Source organism: Copadichromis virginalis, linkage group LG22 (assembly GCF_057382275.1).
Source record: "Copadichromis virginalis isolate Kocher_CV1m ecotype Utaka linkage group LG22, C_Virginalis_male_GT1.1, whole genome shotgun sequence".
Lineage (NCBI taxonomy): Eukaryota > Metazoa > Chordata > Actinopteri > Cichliformes > Cichlidae > Copadichromis > Copadichromis virginalis.
This window is the reverse complement of record NC_140638.1, coordinates 27,230,039-27,252,398: the sequence shown is the minus strand read 5'-3', so window position 1 is coordinate 27,252,398 and position 22,360 is coordinate 27,230,039. Positions and strand designations below refer to the sequence as shown.

Here is a 22,360-nt window from a genome sequence, read left to right as displayed (position 1 = left end):
AAAAATCCTACCACCTGCGTCTTTGTGAATGTTTTCTGGGTATGTGTGAAGCATTTTATTTTATCAACACTTTTGTGCTCTCCACAACACAAACACAGAACAGAGAAGCTGACAGTTATTTTGAGAAATGCAGAAAAACACAAACTGAAGCTAAAAAAACGCAGTGCTAAGTGCTATCTAAGCGCACTGGAACATGTTGAACATGGCGTATTTATAGGAGGGAGTATTTACAGCCACCATATCTGTTAGGCAATTTGCTTATTATCAGGACAGAAGGGATGTTACCTGCAGTGGACCACCACAGGTCCAGCATCAGGAGGAGTCGAGGCCTTGACCCGGCGCAGGAAAGCCAACAGGCCCGTAGCGTGGTACGGCACGCCGTGCTCAGGCCAAGAGGTGAAGTGGAACTGGCACACTTCGTGTTTGGCAGGGTAACCTCTCTAAAACAAACAATGAGTCAGGTGTAATGTGAAGTGATGATTATAAGAAGTGAAATAGCTGAAATAAAAAAGACATGAGAGCTGAGCTGCTGGGTACAAATGACGCACACCGGCCACGCTCACAGGTTTGATATAAAAATAATGCAAGAGTATGACTCACCCTCTCCATGGCAAAGGTGCGCACAGTGTACTCTGCAAGTGTTTCAGTCTTCAGCAGTGTTATCTTGATGTCACCGTAGAGCTCTGTGTCATCGGGCCAATACTTACAGCACTTCATCTGAACAAAGAAAGTTCAGTTACAGGTTAAATACAGTTAATGTATGGCTGAATTAATATAACCAGGTATTAATTCAGCTCAGCTCAGTTATAATCATGTCACAGTGCTTTATATCATAAGGTAAGGAAGCTACAGTGACAGTGAAAATCTTAATAATCAGACAACGTCCTCTATGAATGAACACTTGGCGAAAGTGGGAAGAAAAACCTCCGTTCTTACAGGAAGAAACCTCCAGCAGAATCAGGAAAGACAGGGGCGGCCATCTGCTGTGACCGATGGGGGCGTTGCCCTCTACATCATCAATGTGATTTTATTTCTTAAAAAAACACTAAATAAATAGCACAATTAGGGCTGGGCCATATTATACCGTTCACGGTAATACCGGTATAATGTTAGGCAACGATAGGAAAATGAAATATCGCGATAGAATGGGAGTAAAACGCGCATGCGCAGTGCCTTTGTTTTCATACGCACATGGCCGATTGTTGAGTGAAACAGATGAACCAGAATTGGTTTGTAAAAATGGTGCAACTTCAGTGATGTGGCTGGTTTGGTGTTTGTCCGTCAGATACACAACAAAGCACATTTTTTTGCAGAACATGCAAGCGGCCGTTGTTATTGTCGTATTTGTCGGACTAAGATGCTCTTAAATCTGGGAGTAATCTGGGTCCTAAACTCCGTATGTTTCAGGTCAAACAACACTGCAGCATCACTTAGAATTAAAAACTGTCTAAATTCTTTCATCTTTAATAAAACGATCAGCATTGCTGCTTTACCAGGTGTAACTATAAAGTTTAACTTCCAGGCATCCATGAAAACAAAATGTATTACATTTAACGGAGTTAGAAGTTAGCAGGAAGCTAGCGGAAGTTAGCTCGCTAGTTTCGCTAGTTACCTAAGCATGATATAGCACGTTCTGACGGAGAGATTTCTGAAAAAAATCAAACGTACAGCTCTGCTATCACTTCCAACATAAATGAAGACAGGAAACTAAACAGCAGTGACGTTTGTAGGGTTACTGAAATTGGGCTAGCTGGTATATAATGATGTGCTACGTGATCGCTAGCGACACAGCTATGTTAGCATAACATAAACAGTGAAGCTGGAGGACGAACACTAACACTTTTCCACTTATAAAAGTTAACGTGAAGGTTCTTCATGGTTAGAGACAAATGCAATCGCATGGCAGGATACTGTAAACGGACCAAACTTCAGTCAGGAGAACAACTGAGATAATCCATCCACAATACGAGGTTAGTCATTAATATACTGCAACAACATGGGAATAGAGCAGCTGCCAGAGAATTCAACATTAATGAATCAATGGTACAGAAGTGGAGGAAGCAAGAAGATTGAGTTTAATAAAGTTTGATTTATCTGACTGCTTTGTTTCGCTTAATGTGCCTTATAATCCCGTGCACCTTATGGTCCGAAAAATGCGTACTGCACACTGCAGTTTAATGTTGCAAAGCACCTCTTTTTAACTTCAGTGGATATTATACATGGTTATGCTCAGGATATGTCAGCCCATTTCTACTGGAAATGCCTTTTGGTTAAACTTTCAGCAAGGAATTTGCATTTGCACTGTTACATTTTTATAAAGCTTTAATGTACATAAAAACCAGCTTCTTGTTTAAGTGAAAATAAATGGAAGGTTGTCATTTTGCGCTAGTAATGTTGTGGAGTTGTATTTTGTCTCGCATCAATTATATCGTCGGTTATATCGTTATCGCAAATTTTCAAATATATATCGTGATAAATATTTTTGGCCATATCGCCCTGCTCTAAGCACAATGTATTTTGAATTGTACAAAAGTGCTGGATGTAGAACAAGTTCTTAAAATAAAAATCACATTTATATTTCTTAATTCTTTTAATTGACAGAAGGTTTCATAAAAGAAATTTAAAATTGATTAATTATTTCACAGTTCAGGCTTTTATATTTTTTTGTCCCTGTTAATATGTGACCCTGGCCGACACTTGCTTCGACGTGTGATTGGAAAGTTATTTGAATTTCACAAAAAGAGATGCCGTTCCATGCTTTATGTTTCATTTATGCTTCTGGAAGGGAAACAACTGCTAAACTGTAACTTCTATTCTAAAAGCCTGCTTGAAATGTATTGCAGTTTAAAATGAGTGAGAAGCAATCTGTGGAGAAGATTGTGAGGTGCAGGCCTTTCATTTATTTTCATGATTCAAAGCATTATTTCCAGTAATCTGTCATGCCAACAGTCTATTGAAATGTACACATTACTAAACACAGCTAATTTAACTAACAAAACTTGCTAGCTAATTTAGAATCCAGAGACTGTAAAGTTAAGAAAAAATGAAAACTTAAATACGATCACTAACCTGAGCTGACACAAGATTTTTGTTTACTATGTACTGAAGTAAAACATTACACTAAAGCAATGTCAATCTAAATGTTCGTTTTAACTAAGCATAGTAAGATTTGCTACAGACTCAATCATATTTAGGGTGAAATACATATTAATATAAAATAGTTACACACAAAATATTTAACAACCGCAAACAGTCAATTACTTTACTGGTTAAGATATTTCTTAGGTTTCATTAGAGCAACCCAAGAAACTACTTAGAAAACTACCTAAAAGCTCAGTCACATGAGAGTAAAAATGGGATGGCAACCTCCCTGCAATTAGGGACAAATTGCTGCCCAGAAATTGCATTGATTTTTTTCACATTCAGCAAACAATTGCAAGTAATTTCTGTGACCAAACGGTTGCCCAAAGCCTGAGCATGCGGCACCCTCAACTTCTGGGTAACCACTTTCGATTGCAAGGTGAGTGACAGTGCTACTTGCAGTGCCACTTGGACTGCCTTCTAATTTATAAAATCAGACAAACCAGTCTGAGCCAGTCTCTGCTGATCACTGCAACATTAAAATTGGGGACTCAACTTAACTGGTTGCCAGCTGTTTGTATTCTGGTCGCATTCCTATATAAAGGCAAAGTTGTGGAGCAACTGTCTGCACTTATGCCATTTTGCAGTTGTCCTGCAGCAAGTGTGTCATTCTTTGTGGAAGAGTTTCTGAAGTTCTCTCTCAACTGTATGAGCTTCTGAATGTATACAGTTAATGTGAATTTCTGTGTAGATTGCAACATGTTTGCAACAGATGCCAAATTATTACAGTTCACTGTTGTATTACAACAAACCAAATTGCATGTAATCAGCAATTTGTTCTCATTCAACTGCAAACCGACATGTCCTCATGCACCAAAGCTGCTCTGAAGATGTAGATCATGTGCCCGAGGAACCGTTTCAAAGGCAAAGAGATCACTGCAAACATTTTGCAGTAAGTTTGGTTGTGTTGTGGGCTGTGTTTGCTGGTGTGACTGTAGTATAACAGTTTGTGGTATCCCAACAGTATGCCCTTTTCTGTTCACTACTAATAATGCTTCCCTAACTGAGGTATATTTCTTAGTTATGATATTTTAGGAATTGTACAGTTGCTTTTGTATACATTTTGAGTACAAACTGTAGCTTTCTGCATTCAGCAGATAGGAAGAGTATAAGCGTCTACTGTATTCCAGTACTTCACCATAGGCCTTCATCAAATTCAAAGCTCTGACCTTGGACCACAGCCACCAAAGTAAAAGGTGATCCCTCATGATCAGACAGCTGCTGCCATTTCCTCCCACAAAAACAGAGTGGAGCAGCTCTTCTAATATATCGCCCCTGATAAAGGGAACTTCAGAATCCATCTCTCCATTCATCTTCACAGGCGGCTAAAGAGGTCACAGGACAAAGGCGAGGGAAACCTACCCTGCCCACCTCCACCAGCTTGGTGATCATGACAATGCTGAAGCAGTTCTCCTGCCAAACCATCCGCCAGAAATCGTAGATCATCTCTTGCTTGGGGCCTGTGGAGGAGGAGATACACAACAGAGTTACAAGTGGAAGAGTGGAAACAGGGAGGAAGAGGAAGAGAAGTTACAGAAGGAGAGAGGACGATATGGAAGGAAGAGAGATGATAATAAGTCAGAGAAAATAGCAGCAATAACCATCAATGTACAGGCAGTGTGTAATCCATGCCAGGGAATAGAGTAACAATGTGTCATTCATGAACTATTGCCCGCTCTCTGTTCTAATACTACGGAGAAATGTCATTTCAATACACCCACAAATCCTCCGCCATTGTGCAAATAAGCTTCTGTGTTGCCTTTCCCAGGCACCAGTGGCTGACACAAATCACAGCTTCCAGGAGAAGATGACACTTTCATTGATTTCATTACACTGTTGTGTTAATAATATCACAAGGTCCTCCTTCATACTGACTTCTCTGCCAAACGCACTACATGTATTTCAGCGAACAAAGTATGGATTCATTTCAGCCCACACAGTTTGTCTAACAGAAATATCATCTTCTTTCATGTAACTGCTCTAAATGTCTTTGTATGCAAAAACATCCACATAGTAATTTTTCCTGTGTAAATCTGGGCCCGAGATCACAACTGAACCTCACAGACACTTAAATCATCAGGCTGATGATATTTGACATTTTCTATACGAAATGAAGAGTCACTACTACTAAGCTATGACTGCATAATCAGATTCTTACATATCTTAGTCCTCTTTGCATGGAGCTTCACTGCTGTCCAGAAAATGTTACAAAACATGAGTGGGCCACACTTTGGCAGCGGTTAACAAAAAAACCACAAACTACACACTGCTTGAAATTCTCTTTAAAGCAGCAAATACATTTTTTTAAAAAAAGCTACCGGAAATACCCTTAAAATGCAATTATTTCCTTGATAAAGTTGTCATGATCCTGGGCCATGTTGGCCCAGCATTCTTAGTTTCATGTATATTTGTATTTTGTTCCTTATTTGACTTCCCCTTGTGACTTTTACCCCCTGTGTGCCCCTCTGTGTATCTGTGAGCCCTCGTTTCCCCCCGTGTTTTATTCCATGTTTTCCCCCAGCCCGTTATGTCTGTGCTCTCCCCGTGCTCCCTCTCTCCTCCTGTCTGCGCCTCTGTGTACTTCCTGTTTTACTTTGACAGTCTCCCGTCAGTATGCGTCATGTTGTGTTGCTCCTGCCCTGTCTCGTTACGATTATCTGTGTCAGCTGTATACATATTATTAAGCTGTAATATGTGTACATACATATTAAGTACATATTATTCAAATCTTGAGATATATGTAGGAAAGAACAAGCACACACGAGGTGAAAAAAAATCCTCTCAAAGCTGGGACTAACACAAAAACTTCCACTGAGGCACATATGATAATGGACTTCAAGATTGTGTGTGATGCTCTTAACTTTGTACTACCCACTTTCTGCCGTGGCCAAACAAATTTCCCACGTGTGGGACTAACAAAGGTTTATCTTATATTATTTTATCTTCTCTAATATCTTATCTTATCTGACCTTCCAGTCTGTCCGTGCAAACTCACTGGCCACAGTTCACCAGTGTTTGTCTCAGCAGATTCACAGATTTACTGGGAAATAGAAATATAGATGCACTGTACGTGCGGGTGGTCAGAAATTAACTTTCTGTAATGGTCATATTGATTAAGCCTCCAAATCCTTTTAATAAACTCCTGCAAACGAATTCAAATATTCCCCTTTGACTGTGATCTCCAAACGTAGATATGTCAGGTAGTTTCATGTCCTGACACTGAGATTAAAAAGAGCAGCCTGACTGTTTAAAGTCAACTGTGTGAGAAACAACAGTGTGTGATGTGAAAAAACATTGATCACTTAATCGCTTGCTTAGAATGCAATGTTCTGGTTGGAAGCCTTGGGTCCTGGTATTCCTGCAAGCATAATTCCATACAACCCTCCCACCTGAGCTCCACCCCCTGGATCAATGACTTGTCGGCAGCAGAACCCTCCCAGCAGAGCAATGTGCCCCTCACATAGTGGAGAAACTGCTGAGGTAGAGTTCAAGGAACACAGTGAAGTTTTTTCCACAAACTTCAAGAAGTCCAGTGACCCTTAAAGTTTATATCTGAAAGAGCTGAAACAATGAATGCTTGTACACACTGGCTACCAAAAAGGCACTTCAAAAGTCTGTCCTGCCAAAGGAAGAGAGAGGGCAGAGAGCTTCAGGTGTTTTTCTTTTTTTTTAATAACTCTAATTTGTGTAAAAATTAAATGAGAAAGGCAATACAGGGTTTCTGAGGCTTTGTGTTTCAACAGATAGATAAATAAATAAATAAATAGAAAGAGATATAAAGCAGTTCTTGTTTTCACAGCTTTTATTTGCACAGTTGTGGAATCAAAAAGCATGCCTTTGACTACATGCCCCAGGGCAAACATGCAAAGACAACAGGAGGAGGAACAGCGTTACTTGCCTGTTAAAATCAGAGCATGACAAGAGCTCTGGCTTTCGTAACAGCCGTGTACTGGTCTGTATTGATTCCAGTCAACCCAAGGTGAGTCAGCTCCAGCCTGAGTACGTTTTAAAGTGCGCACGTGGGCAGCTACTTTAACCACTGTTTTTCCTCCTCCTTACGGGTTATTCATGGCTCGCCCCCCTGTTAGCGATTGCTGCAGTCTTATTTTATGTGTATTAGATATGCGAGATGATAATTTTTCAGCAGAAGCGCACTAATACATCACCAGAGGGAGGGGACAGTCAGGCGAGAGATGGATCATGTTTGATCCCAGCAGCTGGGTAAATCTGTATGCACGGCATAACTTACTGCCACTGTGGACCGGAGTTTGTGGAGTACACTTAGCATTTCTCCTCCCTGTCTGCCTCTCCTATCACCCGTCTCCTCCCGCTCCCCTGGACATAATAGTGAGCTAGCCCAAAGCACCTGCTGCAAGAGCTCAGCTGTCTTACGACTCATCTAAGATACAACAAATCAAACCCAACACATCGCCACAGCTGACCACCCGGGGCTCACGGCACACGTATGCACAGCATGATGCTAGGAGTGTGCAGAGTGTGAGGGGCAAATTGCAGCTTTAATGATGAGTCACTGTACGTACACTCTACAGCAGCGGTCCCCAACCTTTTTTTGCGCCACGGACCGGTTTATGCCCGGCAATATTTTCACGGACCGGCCTTTAAGGTGTCGCGGATAAATACAACAAAATAAAACTAGTACCGGTACCGAAAAGACCCAGGAAAACCGAGTAAACGATAAAAACGATAACAAAATAACGCTGAAAACTGATAAAAACCCTGAAAACTATACATTTCACACCTGAGCCTCAACTCTCGCGGCCCGGTACCAAACGACTCACGGACCGGTCCGAGGCCCGGGGGTTGGGGACCGCTGCTCTGCAGTACATGAGTCCACAGCTAAAGTAATGCTGTTACCTCCTCAACTATAACTTATTTCCATAGTGTTATTTATAATTTCAGCTAGTTTTACATTTTACATATTAATGAATTGATTATGATTGTGTATGTACTACCTGGGCCCAAGTCCTCAGTTTAGGTTGATGGCATTTTTTTAGTAGAAAAAGGCTTAAACATGAATTGAGCTGCGGTTTGGGGAAGGCCTCGGAGGGGACTGGCGGCAGTTCCCTATGTACTAATGAGAAGTGAATGAATTGATAAAGGGGAGGAAGGGTAGGGCCCAAAAACAAGAGCGAACAGCTTGTAGAATAAGGGGGGTAAGGGGGGGTGTCATATATAGATAAGAACCGGAAGGGGCGTGTTTGGAGGCGTGGTCCTGCTCCTGAAATTCAGATAGATTCAGATCTTCAAAAAATCAAATATATGGTAACTTAGGAACCCAAACTCATGAATATATTAGACTGCAATTGAAAACGGAGATAAAATAGACTTTCAGCAAACAGCAAATAAAGCAGCAACCTTCTGATCATTAAAGAGCAAATGTGTTTCAGAACTGAGTCCCACTGAGTGATGCTGAAAGTGTCCAGGAAACAAAACTTTAAGACCTGCTTAAAAAAAAAAGTGTTGATGTCTATCGCTAATTTCTTTCTTCATGCCTTCATCACAACTCTATAGGAGAAGAGAAAAACAATAAGAAATTGTATTTTTATATAACAACCATTTAAATTGAATTATTGCTTGAAGTTATGCATGATTAAACTTAGTTCCACTAAGTTAATAGTGACACAGGCAATTATAGCAGCTAGTTTTCATTAAACTTATATTTAATATATTCAAAAAGTAATTTTCTCAACAAAAATATGTCTCGCTTTGTGCTGTAAGTTGCATTTAACAACTTACAATGTAAAGCGCTGATAAAGTCTGAGGTAAAGATAAAGTCTAAGGTTGTCAGACCTAAGGCTGGATATCAGAGAATAATCAGTTATTTTCCATTTTAAATTAATTAATTGAATTTGAGCATCAACTACAGAGTTTGGAGCTATTTTTTTATTTCTCCATCAATGACAACAGAAAAAAAAAGAATTTTAAAAGTGCATCATATTTGTGCGAGACTGGAAAGTCAAATTAACTCATGTTAGGTTAGAGCAGGGAAACAAATAAGAGCTGATCATAGTTTAATGGATTCAATTGAGCTTAATAATGTTTTTGAAAAAATGGCTCGATTATTCTTTTTACTGCTTTTTTCCACAATATAGAACAGTTATGTGTTAAACCAGTGTTGCAAAGATGCTCCGACAAACTAGTTTTATCTGTTGTGGCTCACTACTTGCAGAGCTGCAGTGTAAGTCAAGTCAAGGTGAAGACACAGAAACAGTTACAGGTAAGAGTGAGAGTCCTGATCTGTGTATGAGGCAGAGGGCGACACAACCTTATCTATGCGGGACAGAGTTTTGATAATATCCTGTACCAAAGTACATTTAATTCAATTTCAATTCAGTTTTATTTGTACAGTCCCAAATCACAACAACAGTTGCCTCATTACATCACTACTCTCTATTCTCTGGATCAACAGGAGTTGGTGGAAAATGTCCTTTTGTTAACATGTCAGGATTGTAACAGTCCTGACAGAACCATCCTTCTACTGAACAGAAAACTCAGAGCAGAAAATATTTCCGAGTCCAAAATCGCTCCCAAAATGCTACGTAAAGACAGCTGTGTATTTACTGCCTTATAGACATTTATAACACTATAGGAGTGCCCAATTTTAGGGTACATTTATCAGGATTATTAATATTATTCTATAGTGTCTTCAAAAATTCTACATTGGAACAAAAAGTTCTTTCTAAGAATAATACAACATGTAGCTCCACATTTTTCAGCAGTCACGACAAATCTCATTTTCTGGTCAACATTCAGTGAAATGTGAACTGTCCCGTATTCAGCACAGGGAGTGGTAAATGTGTGACTTTGGAGATGCTATACATTTGACTTGGTTTAAAAAAGGAAAGCCCACTGAACTGGCTATGATTATATTTGGCAATTCCTGGGATTTTGTTGTGACATGATGCCCCTGTGAGGGGAATTGCAGTGAAAAACTCTGCATATTTGCATCTGTAAAGTGAAAGTGTTAAAGTAAAGGTGCTTATTGGTCTGCCCAGCTGTTTTAATAAACTCATAGTTGTTTTAAAAGATTTATTTTGGGGCATTTAGCTTTGATTTTACAGCAGGACAGTAGAGCAGACTTGAACAGAGGGAGAGTGGGTGAATGGACACACAGGAAATGAGCACGGAGCATTCATTTCCAAAATAAAGGAACTCCTCTGTCTCATTCTTCAATTCATTCTCATTTTGTGAACTGATTTTCAACCACATCTTAACCCAAAGTAAATTTTTACTTCTACTTGAAAGTCACACTGGCACCTCTTCCACCTCCCGCCTGCGCCCGTGTGTGCACGAAGAGCAAAACGTTAAAGAAAGAGAAGGAGAGAAATTTTCAGAGGTTACTTTTGAGAAGCGGCAGAACTGAGAGCAAAGTGAAAGATGGGAAGAAATCAGAGGGGGATTACAGAGTGAAAAACACATTCAGTGAATAAACAGGATCAGAGTCGGCAGAGAACAGAGAAAATGTCTTGCTCTCTCGCTCAGTGCATGTCTCTCTTTCATTCTGTCTCGCTCTGAGTGAGGGTGTGCCTGAGTGTGCCGCTTGGGAAATGCAGCCTATATAGTGAATCAAAACTACATCAGAGAGATGTTGTGCCACACATGCAGATGGCAGGGAGGAGAGAGACGGAAGCAGAACTTCAGACACAGCGACACTCAGCAGTTTACAGTGTCGGCTGACTGACGGGTACAGTCGGCTGCTCCGAGAGCGTTTCTCACAGATGGAGGAAAAGGCTTGTTTGTGGTGGAAATCCAGATGTGAACGTGATGCAACACGGGCTCCTTGTTGTTTACACATTATTAATTCAGCTAACTCATTTTCATATTGTCAGCTGGGCTGCTGTTGTGCAAACAATCTGAAATACCAGCGGTGACACACTGCTGCTGGGTTTCGTGCCGTACACTCACCTTGAGTGGCAATGAAGTGGTTTGATCGCTGGTAGCCCTGTGGGACAGAGAGTGGAGATAAGAAAAAACGAAATCAGACAGAGGGTTAATAATTACAGGGATACATGATAACGTGAACTCTGGGACCAGCTCGGGCCTTGGTGGGACGCGGTATGCTCCACCTTTGACTGAAGATCTTTCTGAGAACTAATCTGTATGTGTGTGTTTGACCAGCCAAAGATTCTTTGGACTGTTTTTGGGCCCTAGCTCTGGGTGAAGAATCTCACTTGAATTATAATGCAGGAAGAAATGGCATTAATTCAAGTTTCTCTCTGCCTGTCTCCGAGCCAGGTCATTCATTCCAGAGCAAGGGAGCTGCATTTCAAAGGCAGCCTAGTGTGTGCTGCTTTGCATGCAGCCTGGGCTGCTGATCAAAGGTAGATTGACAAGTGAGCGATCTTCAGCTCTGGGAGTAATTCTACCTGAGTGACACTGACTGATCTGGCTGTCTCCTTTCTGCTCTGCTTGGCATTAGTGCAGTTATGATACAGTGTGCACGGCCTGGAAGGCTATTAGTGGCGTTCTGGCCCTCCACCAGGCAAAGACCTGTGTGCTGAATGCAAAGTAGTCGAGCATGATAGATCCCCAGAATTAAGATTAGTGCGCTCTCTCATGAATCGCAGGTAAAGTGATTGCAGCCGCTGTATTCAGTAAACATTTGTAGAAATACTGTACAGACACACACAGAGCGCAGTCCCTGTAGCCCCTCGAGCTCATATACATGTATGCACTACTGAGCAAGCAGGAACACAAATTACATTCCATAACTGTCATGCTGGAGAGCAATGCCGAGATGGATGGTCATCGCTACGAAAGACTGCAGCGAACCCATTCCCATGAGCCTCTGTTGCCGAGTTTCCCCTGAGCTGACCGGTTTCCTGTCTGTCACCTTGGCAACCACAGTTTCCAACAGCAGGCAAGCAGAAAAACACGAAGCGATGTGAATTCACAATGGATTGAAAAGAAAAAGTAAAGACATGCAGACGTGGAACGCGTATCAATTCCATCACAATAAGACGAAAAAACGATTCTCAGTTTGTTTTGCTTTGACAAATTTGGCTCGTTCCAACTACAACCTGTGACAAGGAAAACCAGGCCTTCGTGAAATGAACTCATACTCATCATGCATCTCAGAACTGCATATCAGAATCCCGTAGGAACTTTAATCATCCTCGCTGATAGCAGTCAAGGACGTCAGAGACATTTTTGTGTCCTCCTTGCAAAACAGTGAGAATAAGCAATTCAGCCGAGAACCACGGCCTGCATTTGTAAAGCAGTTGCATGAGAAACAAAATAACAGCGGGTGTACGACGAGCTACTTAATCATAAAAAAAAGGCTAAGTATATATTTTAGCAAATCTTACTCATATTATATTCAATACTTTGCTATTGTATTTTAGATTCTAGGGGACACAAATTATTCCTGTTTGAAAGAAAACCAGAAAGAAACATCCTGTGGAGTTCTTTGTGTAAATGGAACAATTACAGTACATCCCACTCAAAAGCTGCTACAAGATGTTTGCACCAATCTTATTATTATCATCTTTAAAAAAGAAACAGCTCCTAATATGTACACTCCCGTTAAAATCATTTTCCTCATGCTGGTATTGGAAAATAGAAAGCCTTTCCTAGAAAATCTATTTCTTTTTACTCGAATCATGTAGGAAGCAGCAAAATGTGAATCGCTTTGTTGGAAGTCATCTCCTACTGTTGCATGTGTGTCCTGCTCTCAGTAGTACTTCGAACAGCAAAACAGCATCTGCCCATCAATTCATGCAGAGCTTTCATACATGGTTGAAAATTTGGACAGAACTGCCCTTATTAACTGCAGACTATCATAACATTGATGATATATGACTGAATTTCGGGGTGAGGAGTCTAAAATTGGATCAAACTATAATGTTGCCCATCTGTTCTATCTGTCCTGACTCCACTGAAGTATCTTCTCCACTGCAATAAATTCTCTAAATAAATACTTTAAAAAGCAGTTCTCTGCTGCTTTCAGGTAAAAACTGCCTGCAAAATGTAATTCAGATAAGTTCTTGTCACCACTTCAGCGAACTCATTGTTCTGTCAGCGTTTGATTTGACAGACGTGTCATTTAGCGTTTTGATTTCTGAAGACGTGCAGCTTCAGATGCTTTTGTAGCTATACTTCAGGTATAGTTCAGGAAGTAAACTGTTTGCTTATTGCCATGAAATAGATTTGACATTTAGCTAATATGGATGATTTAAGACTACTTGACACAACACACACAACTGTCAAATAACATTTTCACATCTTTAATTACAATATTCATCTTTTTTCTTCTCCTGTGTGATTAATTAACCCAAAGATGACCTGCTGTGATATGAAACAAGGTCGCAGCAGTCAGATATCGTAAATTAACAAAAGTCTGAGATTTTATATAGAAACGGGTCAGAGCCCAGAGCCAGACAGCCCGCGAGGCTGCGACAGCAGAGATGCATCAAGCTCAGCTGTTTCATCAACATGTGCATATCTATGACAGGCAGTTAGAAAGCTTGTTATTTTGGTGTGCTTTTGTGGCTTACTACCAGGTTAGCTTTTAGTCGAGCCGACGATGACATGTATTTTGTGAAGATAATTGTGTTTTTTTGTTTTCTAGTGTGATCTTGCACCTACTATCTTACGCTGAGATGCCTGATAAATATGGGCTCTCATACCACTGGAAAAGCAGGGTTTTCTTTACTTTTCACTGTCACTGTATATATTTACAATGCCTCCTGTCATACTGTGTGTGTATAAACATGAGCTTTGACCTCGTCTTTTTTCCTCTGTAGTATTCTATCAGCCATTTTATACAAAAAAACTGAGACTGATGTTAAGCAAAAACTCCAGGTGAGCATTTGACTATGGATGAGACTGCTACGGTCAGTTTGGGAGAAAAAAGTTAAAACTCAGAGGAACAGTGAGGGCTAAAAGTGGAAAGGCTCAGCAGCTCAGAGAGGAAAAGCAAAGGAGGATCTGCCAGAAAAGAAGAAGAAAAGCCGTGGAGGGCTGGCAGGGAGAGCCAGAGGAGGCGGCATGAAAAGAAGAAGATGGAAAGCAGAAGAGAAGCAAGATACTTACTTCCCTGTTTATCCGAATCTAAGAGATGCCAAAAGGTTGAAAACAAGGGAGGATGGGGAACAGAGAGAGATATAGAAGGAAAGTAGGGGAGGAAATAAGAGCTAGTTAATGTGATTAAAGACCAGAAGAAAAGGGTTATGAAATGGTTAGAAAGCAGTTTGCACTGGAAACCTGTGGAGAGAATAATGTCCAGAAATCTTTCATTTCCATGTTTTTGCGATAAAGGCCAACTCTTGTTATATAGCAACTGCAGTCCTTTAGTCATTTGTCTTGCAGGAAGAGAATGGGAAGTTCAATCATATGTCTTTACTTAGATTGTTAAAGACGGGCAAAAAAGATAAAAGAGTGCAGCAGCAGGTCATCATCCGAGAGCAGTAAAAACCCAGCATTATCCATGCTCTTAATAACATCAATGACATTTTAATAGGTTCTGCAGAGAAGGAGGGAACATGGTGCCTTAGGAACTACACAATGTTACTCAATACATGCTATGAATTGTTCATAAAATTGCAGTGAATTTAGAGATTCCATAGAAGTTATGTCCAGTCTGGATAAATTCTTATTTAAAATTTGTGTGAGAAAACAAATGAAGAGGGTGGAGTGGTATATATACCATAACCACAGTTTTGCCTTAAATTAATAAAATTGTGTTGACTTTTTGACAGTCTAACGTAACAAAGATACCAGGTTTTTTAAGGCAGAAAATAGTTTCTGTGTTAATTTTATGGTGAACTAAGCTGCGATCTGGGAACACAGAGACACTGCAAAAAAAGTTTGAGCAACAAAACTAGTCTGAAAGTCACAGTTTATAATAAAACTAAGCATTTGGCCAAAATAATCTTTACAGGTTAAAAATATCATTTTGATTAAAGGGCTTGTGCATACTGGTGGATTAACCATTGCAGAAATATTAAATAATAGTAATTACCAATATTATTAATTTTGGGCAACTGTTCCATAAACCGTACATTGGATGGTGGTTTTAATACATTTGCTAAACACTGCATGTACTGTGTTACTATTTGCAGCTTTATTGCAAATCGAGAAAGCCAAAAACTAAATTACATTCTAAATGCAGCTGAAAGTTGAATAAACTAAGCTGATGAAACTGGAATTGTTCTTTAATGGTGCTTTGAGTACCATGCAAAATAATCTTGGTCAGATTGCCTTCCCCAGGTGACACACAATGACAAGCGAGACAATGATAAATATGGTATATTGAGCTTTTTGCTAAACCAGAATTTTATCTCGAGCTTTTTGATTGGTTTGCTCAGTCATTCTCAAACTTCCATTTAATCGAAAGCGACCAACTGTAACTGGCATCACTTCCCGAGTGCCTAACAGAATATCAAAGTCCGCTGAAATTTAATTGCATCTTTTGGAGTTACATCTGTCAGCCTAGATGGCAAAAACAAGGTTCATCTAAAGATTTTACAAAATAATGTCATGTCTTGCTACCCCTGCAAAATGAAAGACATGCAAATGTGCACGTGAATGAGTGAGAAGACTACTAAACTTTTCAGTTTAACCTTTAAAAAAAAGCAATGTTCCATTATTCCAGCCTTGGCCTCCTCCATGAATCATTTGGAATCATTTCACTGCAGTATTTTGAGCCAAGGGTCTTGGCATGACATGCAAGTGGTGCTGTAGCCTGCACAGTTAATGGCACAAAGGTCCTTGGAGCACTCGTTCTAATGGAGCCATCATGGAGCACTAAAGGGGATGAAGTGGCCACACACAGTTCTACCCGATGGGACTCGCGTATGCTGAGTCAGGCGACCACAACCACAAATCTGCCCCTTACGTTTTCTTTTGTTCACAAAACAATTGCTAAAACAAAGGGTGCGACAGAGCAATCAGCCTATTATACGGGCTCATATTAAACCTGAGATTAATACTTCAGCAGACTACATGAAGGGAAGACTGTGGAGAGCTTTTTCAGAGTCCCCTTGAAGTGACCCTTCTATTTATGAGTGAGCGGCAGAGCTCACAGCCTGACCTGCGCTGAAGGAAAAGTCCTTCAGACACTGTTGCTCCATCTAATGCAAAGCTGCAGAGATTGCATCTCAAGGGAGAGCAAACTGCTGCTGGGACTGGAGAGGCTCCCTGAGACACTCATTCGAGCTGAACTGTAGGTGAGATCACAAAATCTGAAAGTATATGAAAGGATCAACTGAGCTATATTGGGTCCAATTTCAATGGTCAATATTGCCTTACAAAAGCACTTGGGCAAGGCCTGCTGCTCAGAGCTTATAGGCTCTTGCTGGAACTTTAGAGATATAGCGATAAAATCTCATTTCAAAGCCTACATGTACTAACACACATAGATATTATGGTACGCTGTGGATGTAGTCATTAAATGATAGTTCGGATTTAGCTGACAGCATGGGGAGGTGACTGCTGGTCAAGCGCCAGGTTAACAAAAACAATAAAAGACAACTAATATGAGCTCTTAAGGCAGAGCTGTATGATCAGCAAGGCCAGAGATGTGGGAGTATGAGGTGACGCAGAAGGAAAAATAAAAGTAAAGGTAACTTACGTCTATGTAGTTGGCATTGACATAATCGGAGCTGGGATCTGCAAGGAGGGAGTGGAGCTTGACTCGATGACGGTCATCTACAACGCATAAAACATCACTTATCAGTATGTAGAGGTATTTGCATCCAGTATATATATAAGTATTTTAGTGTTTGATTATTATCTCAGTCTGTCCATTTCCAAAATACTAGAGTACTGATTCTCCACCTGAAGGAAGGGAGGGTGTTTATTGGTTCGTCTGACTGTCTGTTTGCATGTTTGCTAGCAGCCTAACATCCAGAGTTTTTGTCATTTCCAAAGTTAGTGTGATGGTAGAAACCAAATTCAAGTCAAAGGTCGAGATCACACCAAATGTGAAAATCAGTAAAAACTTTATATTACCCACATTTTTTTATGGATCACCTTCAAACTTCAGAGCAATATACCAGGCCTTGGGAGGCATGAGTCTGTAGGCTGGGTAAGCATTTGACCTTGACCTTCATTGTTAGCACTCAAGGTCAAAGGTGACCTTCAAAAAAAAAATGTCAAGAAACTATATCTGGTAATATACCATATCAAAGGGCACGGAGAGAGCTGTAGAACAAACTTATTTTCAGTATGATCCCCTATGAGCCAGTAACACCATAGCAAGCTGACGTCATCATGTTCTAAATTTGAGCATTCCTTGCTTGTTATTCATAGTACATTCATCCTTTTTGAACAATGATTTATACAATTAATAAACTGTCGGGGTTCAGATTTACCTTTGCTGGGTCAAACAAGCCACTGGTGTTGGGTATCGGTTAGCTAATAATAAAGGTATTAATAACTTTATTTCTATAGCATTTTTAAAACACACAGTTACAGTTAAGCGAGCATATTCTTACATCCAAACACATGGCCTAATTCATTCCTGCCTACACACCTGTACACACATATTAGAAGAACAAAAGACCAACAAATAATGCGTGAAAGATTAAGAGAAGCCAAACTATAGATATAGGGCGTCAGCAGTCAACAGCCAACCGAGCCTGAGTCGAAGAGAAGCTGGAGAGGCCGCCTACAATTATAAGCTCTCAGTAGCTCAGCTATATATATGCAGGACTCTGGCCATGTAGGGCACAGACATTTGGACAAATATTAAACAGTTAAAGATTAATAACTGATTCAACAACAACAGTGGTAATTACTGTTTTAGGACCGATTGATGATCAAATGCTCTGCATATATTTTTCTGGACTACTTTCCCATTCCCCATGATTACATTTGCATTGCCTGGTAATATATTTTGACTCATCTGCCATAGTGAGATAGAGATGCTGCTGCTGTGCTCACAGTGAGTCGCTGTGTACTCTTTCTTTCACAAAGAGGAACAATATGCAGTATGCCTCCTTTACCTGAACTATTGTTTTAACAGAACTAAACTCTACCACTAAAGCAATGGTTTACCTGGATCAGGCGGATTCTGAAAACGATTGAAAAATAACAGAGAAGGATTAGGAGGAAAAGCAAAAGCAGTCGTGACTCCTGCAGATTGCAGTTTCCTCCATTGAAAAGCTTTATGACACAAAAGTAATTTCTGACACTTTTGTATAAGGGCTCTGAAAAATACAATAAGTAAGGCATTTAGTATTCCTCCTATAGAGGCAAACATTTCAAAAACATCATTAAACACACGGTTAAACAATCAATTTTAATTAATCATACCTTAATCACATATTTAACAAGAATCAACAGCCATTCCATTGGGAGTAAAAGCAATTACTGGGCACCTCTGGCTCACAGGATACAGGCAGTGGCATTGTAAAATGGTGATTTACTTTACAGTGTGCATATAAAAAGAAATGGTAAGGTATGCTGTAACTTACAGTAAGGAAAAAAAGTGGAACACACCCAAGCCACGGCGCAAACACAACTCAACACATGGCTCAGTACACAAATACTCACGGCTTAGCAGGCTATCGTGCCTCCCTTTGGTCTTGTCCTTCTTTTTTGTGACATCCCAGCCGTCGAAAAAGCTCTGCAGATTAAAGAGAACCAAAAAGTTTTCAGAAACAGAAACAACAGGCAGGGACGATGCGTCTTTTGTGCTTCTTGACACTCAGAATGGGAACAACTTTGCTAATGCACTCCAAAGTGTTACCCTAAGGTCGTCTTAGTAGCTTCAGTGTTATAGCATCTTGCCAAGTCATCAAGAGACATCTGCCACAACATAGCGGGGAGCGACTGAGGCTGAGAGACGACATGCAGACGGCGCTGAGAGATGGCTGCGGCCTTGGAAAGGAGAAGGTGGCCCTCTGCAGTCATTCTCAATCTGAACACAGTGTGGGACTCGCTGCTTGCAGAAGCGGTTGCTATATAATACCTCGGTGTTAGACTGCCAAACTTGTGACAGCTGTTTATGACACCCATCGACTAAATCTGTTGGTGCAGTGAGATGAGTCATTGAATCTGAATCAATACTATAAGCGAGCAAGATGAAAAAAAATAAATAAATAAAGCATGGGCCTGACATGAGTGGTGTCGTATTCTTTTGCAGTTTAAAAACCAGCCTGATCTCTCTGCTGTATCGGTGGGCACATCCAGGCTCTCATACTGAGGCACGCTGTCGCTCGTCTACAGCAGACCAATCTCTCCCGGGCAACGGGTGTTGAATTGGTACCACCTGACATCCGAGGCGAGCAGGAGAAGGAAAGATAATCGGAGGATTATATCAGTCACTGACATCAGCGCTGGTAATGCCTGATTTAATCCTGCTTAACAAACCTGTATTTGTCCAAAACTCCTTGTCGATTTTGGAAACAACATTCTGTTGACCTTCGTGGAGATTTATTCATTTCTGAAAGTATTCGTTTGGGACATTAAGGATTCTGGACTAAAGAAAAAAAAAGATAATACTCGGAAATGCCATTATATCAGTTTTCACTGACTCTGCCAGCACAACAAGCGCAAATGACTCTAATCTTCCATGTAATTTTCAATAAAATATATATTTTGAAAAACTGCAAAAAGACATTAAAGGACAGACTTGGGATTAAACCTCCTGTTACTAACCCATAATCTCATGGCACTGTATGGCAACTACGTGGGAAATGGGAGCCTTTCTTCCTTGAAAGTAGTTTCCCCTGACTATATGAGTTCTGGAAATAAACTGAAAAGTTCCTTCAAAATGGAAACATTTTGGGTTTCCACGTTAAAAACCAATAAACCTCCAACAGTGAAAGACAAGTGAGACATCCTGCTGCAGTATTTCTTTCATCTTCTGATTCTCATATGAGTTTACTTTATCTCCAGTAGTTAGAAGTTCCTGTCAAAACTTTTGGCAATATTTAATGTACATTTATTTGGGTATATATGATGACAGGAAAGTGAAGGGTGAGAGTGGGTGGATGGCTTGATGTAAATGATGAACTCAAACCCAGGCCTCTGCAAACAGCCTTTAGCACCGAGCGTACCATATGACACACAAGTACACAAGATTAATCCATACTTGTTGTTTAAGATTGAACAACTAAGTATGTTTGTGTCATTTTAGATTCATCATGAATAGTTTTTAAATATTAGATGGGGGATAAAACAATGACCTGTCAAACAGAATTATTCTCACTGTATCTTTAGTTTTTTTCTTTTTTTTTACTTATCTGTACGTAGGACACACACTCTTTGTTCCACCTATGGAGTTATTCTATTTATTTATTTACCTGTAATCCTGACACTTTGAATTTCCTTGAAATGGAACTACAGCCGTGAAAGTTTTCACAGGACTTTCTGCAGTCTAAACAACTAAGTTCACCCAAAGATGCAATAGCTTGTAGTGCCACCTTTAGCAGCAGAACTTGAAGTAACTGTTTTTGTATGACTTTATCAGTCTCTCACATTGTGAGCAGAGGTCGCTGAGGTTTGCGGGCCTTCATTTAATATATACAGCTCTCTCAGGTTCACTAGTCTTCCAAGAGATAACAAAATGACACAACATCACTTTTAAGTAGCCACATCCTGGTGAAGGGGCAGAGGTTCTATCCTCTAGTGTATTCACTGACTCTTGCTCCAGATGTTGACTTTCACAACACATACTGTACCCCACCTACCCCAGGGCCTGACTCATTCATAACCCCCCCACAATGCCTTGCAACATGTCTGATCAATGGCAGCAGCAGTGTGACCCTGTGGGAAATAAGGGTTATGAAGTCTGACAGCAGAGTGCAGGCTGATCCCCTTCATCTTGTTTATTTCTCCAGGCGATGAGGAGCCAGACTGAGGAGTGAAAAAGCAACCCATATATTGATTTTGGAGGAGGGGGGGGATTTGTTGGCCCCTCAGGTGATAGCTTAATGAATTGAAAAAGTGCATCTGGCTTCCTGCAGCTGTAGGTGCAGATAAAAAAAATTCCTATCACGACTGGATGATGTTGAGAATTTTATATTATATTAACCAGAACTCTGAGTGGCGTAACTTTGGAAATAGTAATTAGTGCTCTTATAAGAAGAATGTTCAGTATATATGCATTAACTCTGTAATGCAAATGAAGTCAAAAACATATTTTACTGCTCATGCTCATGAATATTCAAGACCCCTTTTAAAATGCTTCAAAACAGACAGCACTGGTCTGGAATATTATACAGATGGGTCTGTACACTGTAACATATTGGGAATTTTGACTTGATGCTATCTGACAAATGATTCACCTATTTTTTCAGCTACAAAGAAATAAATGAAATTTCACGGGTATGAGGCCCTTAGGTGTAATGTTCTTTAAAGAGGTGTGTTGACCAGTGACTTTTGCTCTGTGCAGGTTCTTCAACTTCAAGCTAACAAAATCAATTTGTCATGGAACTGGCTTTGTATACTAGAAGTTGACAGCAAACCAATAAAACAAATACAGAAGCATAATATGATTCAACACTTTGAAAGACTGTAACTTTGTCAAATCAAAAAAGAAAAAACCAAACAAAAACAGCCAAGACCAAAGGTACATATGGCTTGGCAGCTAGCACCAGGACTAGCGACAGGTTACAGCAAACGGTAGCTAGAGAGCATCTGGCAAAAATAGCTCAACTAATTAAAACAAACAAAAAAAACACAAACTTGAATACAGAACTGAGTAGTTTGGAACTAATTTAATAGATAAATTGAGTAATAATTAGATGTAAAGTAATAATTAGATGCATGAGAGCAAACTAATGATTGGGCTAGCTAGCAGTAGAAATTTTCTAGCTAGTAGAATAAATAATCAAAACTACATAAGTAATTTCTAACGTCTGAATAAACCATTGAATTTGATAGCTAATTTTCTAGAATATAAGATAAACTCTTAAAATACCTGTCAAAAATGATCAACATTTTACTTACTTCAAAAGTGAACTACAACATTTTCCATGTCTTGCTAGTAGGCCCATTTTGTGAACTTGTCAAGTCCTTGACCAAACATAATACTAAAGTCTTATAGGTAAAGATGACAGCAAACCAGACATGAATATCAGACTACGACAAACACAGGCAATGTCATTGCCCCCCCAAGAAAAACCCCTAACTTTAGGCTAGTTGGCTAATAGTCACAGAATTTTGCATTAACATTTCATTTACAAATTTCGTGGTAGGACTTCCCCTCTAGTTACATAAAAAAGTCTTGTGCTACCCCTCATTCTTA

At 40.0% G+C, this 22,360-nt stretch overlaps 1 protein-coding gene across 6 annotated transcripts in view; it reads right to left on the bottom strand.

Annotated features, from left to right (window-relative positions):
• Window positions 1–22,360, bottom strand: part of LOC146683561 (receptor-type tyrosine-protein phosphatase U-like) — a 250,928-nt gene that overhangs the window by 20,534 nt on the left and 208,034 nt on the right. For 3 of the 6 annotated variants that reach the window (XM_085445816.1, XM_085445817.1, XM_085445820.1), the window contains 7 exons: window positions 18,661–18,733; window positions 16,736–16,812; window positions 14,197–14,214; window positions 11,068–11,104; window positions 4,504–4,601; window positions 601–717; window positions 286–440 (listed from right to left, as the gene is read on the bottom strand). In XM_085445816.1, the coding sequence (XP_085301942.1) occupies window positions 286–440; window positions 601–717; window positions 4,504–4,601; window positions 11,068–11,104; window positions 14,197–14,214; window positions 16,736–16,812; window positions 18,661–18,733 (575 nt within the window). The remainder of the gene's footprint in view (window positions 1–285; window positions 441–600; window positions 718–4,503; window positions 4,602–11,067; window positions 11,105–14,196; window positions 14,215–16,735; window positions 16,813–18,660; window positions 18,734–22,360) is intronic. The other 3 variants (XM_085445818.1, XM_085445819.1, XM_085445821.1) reach the window with 1 other exon arrangement.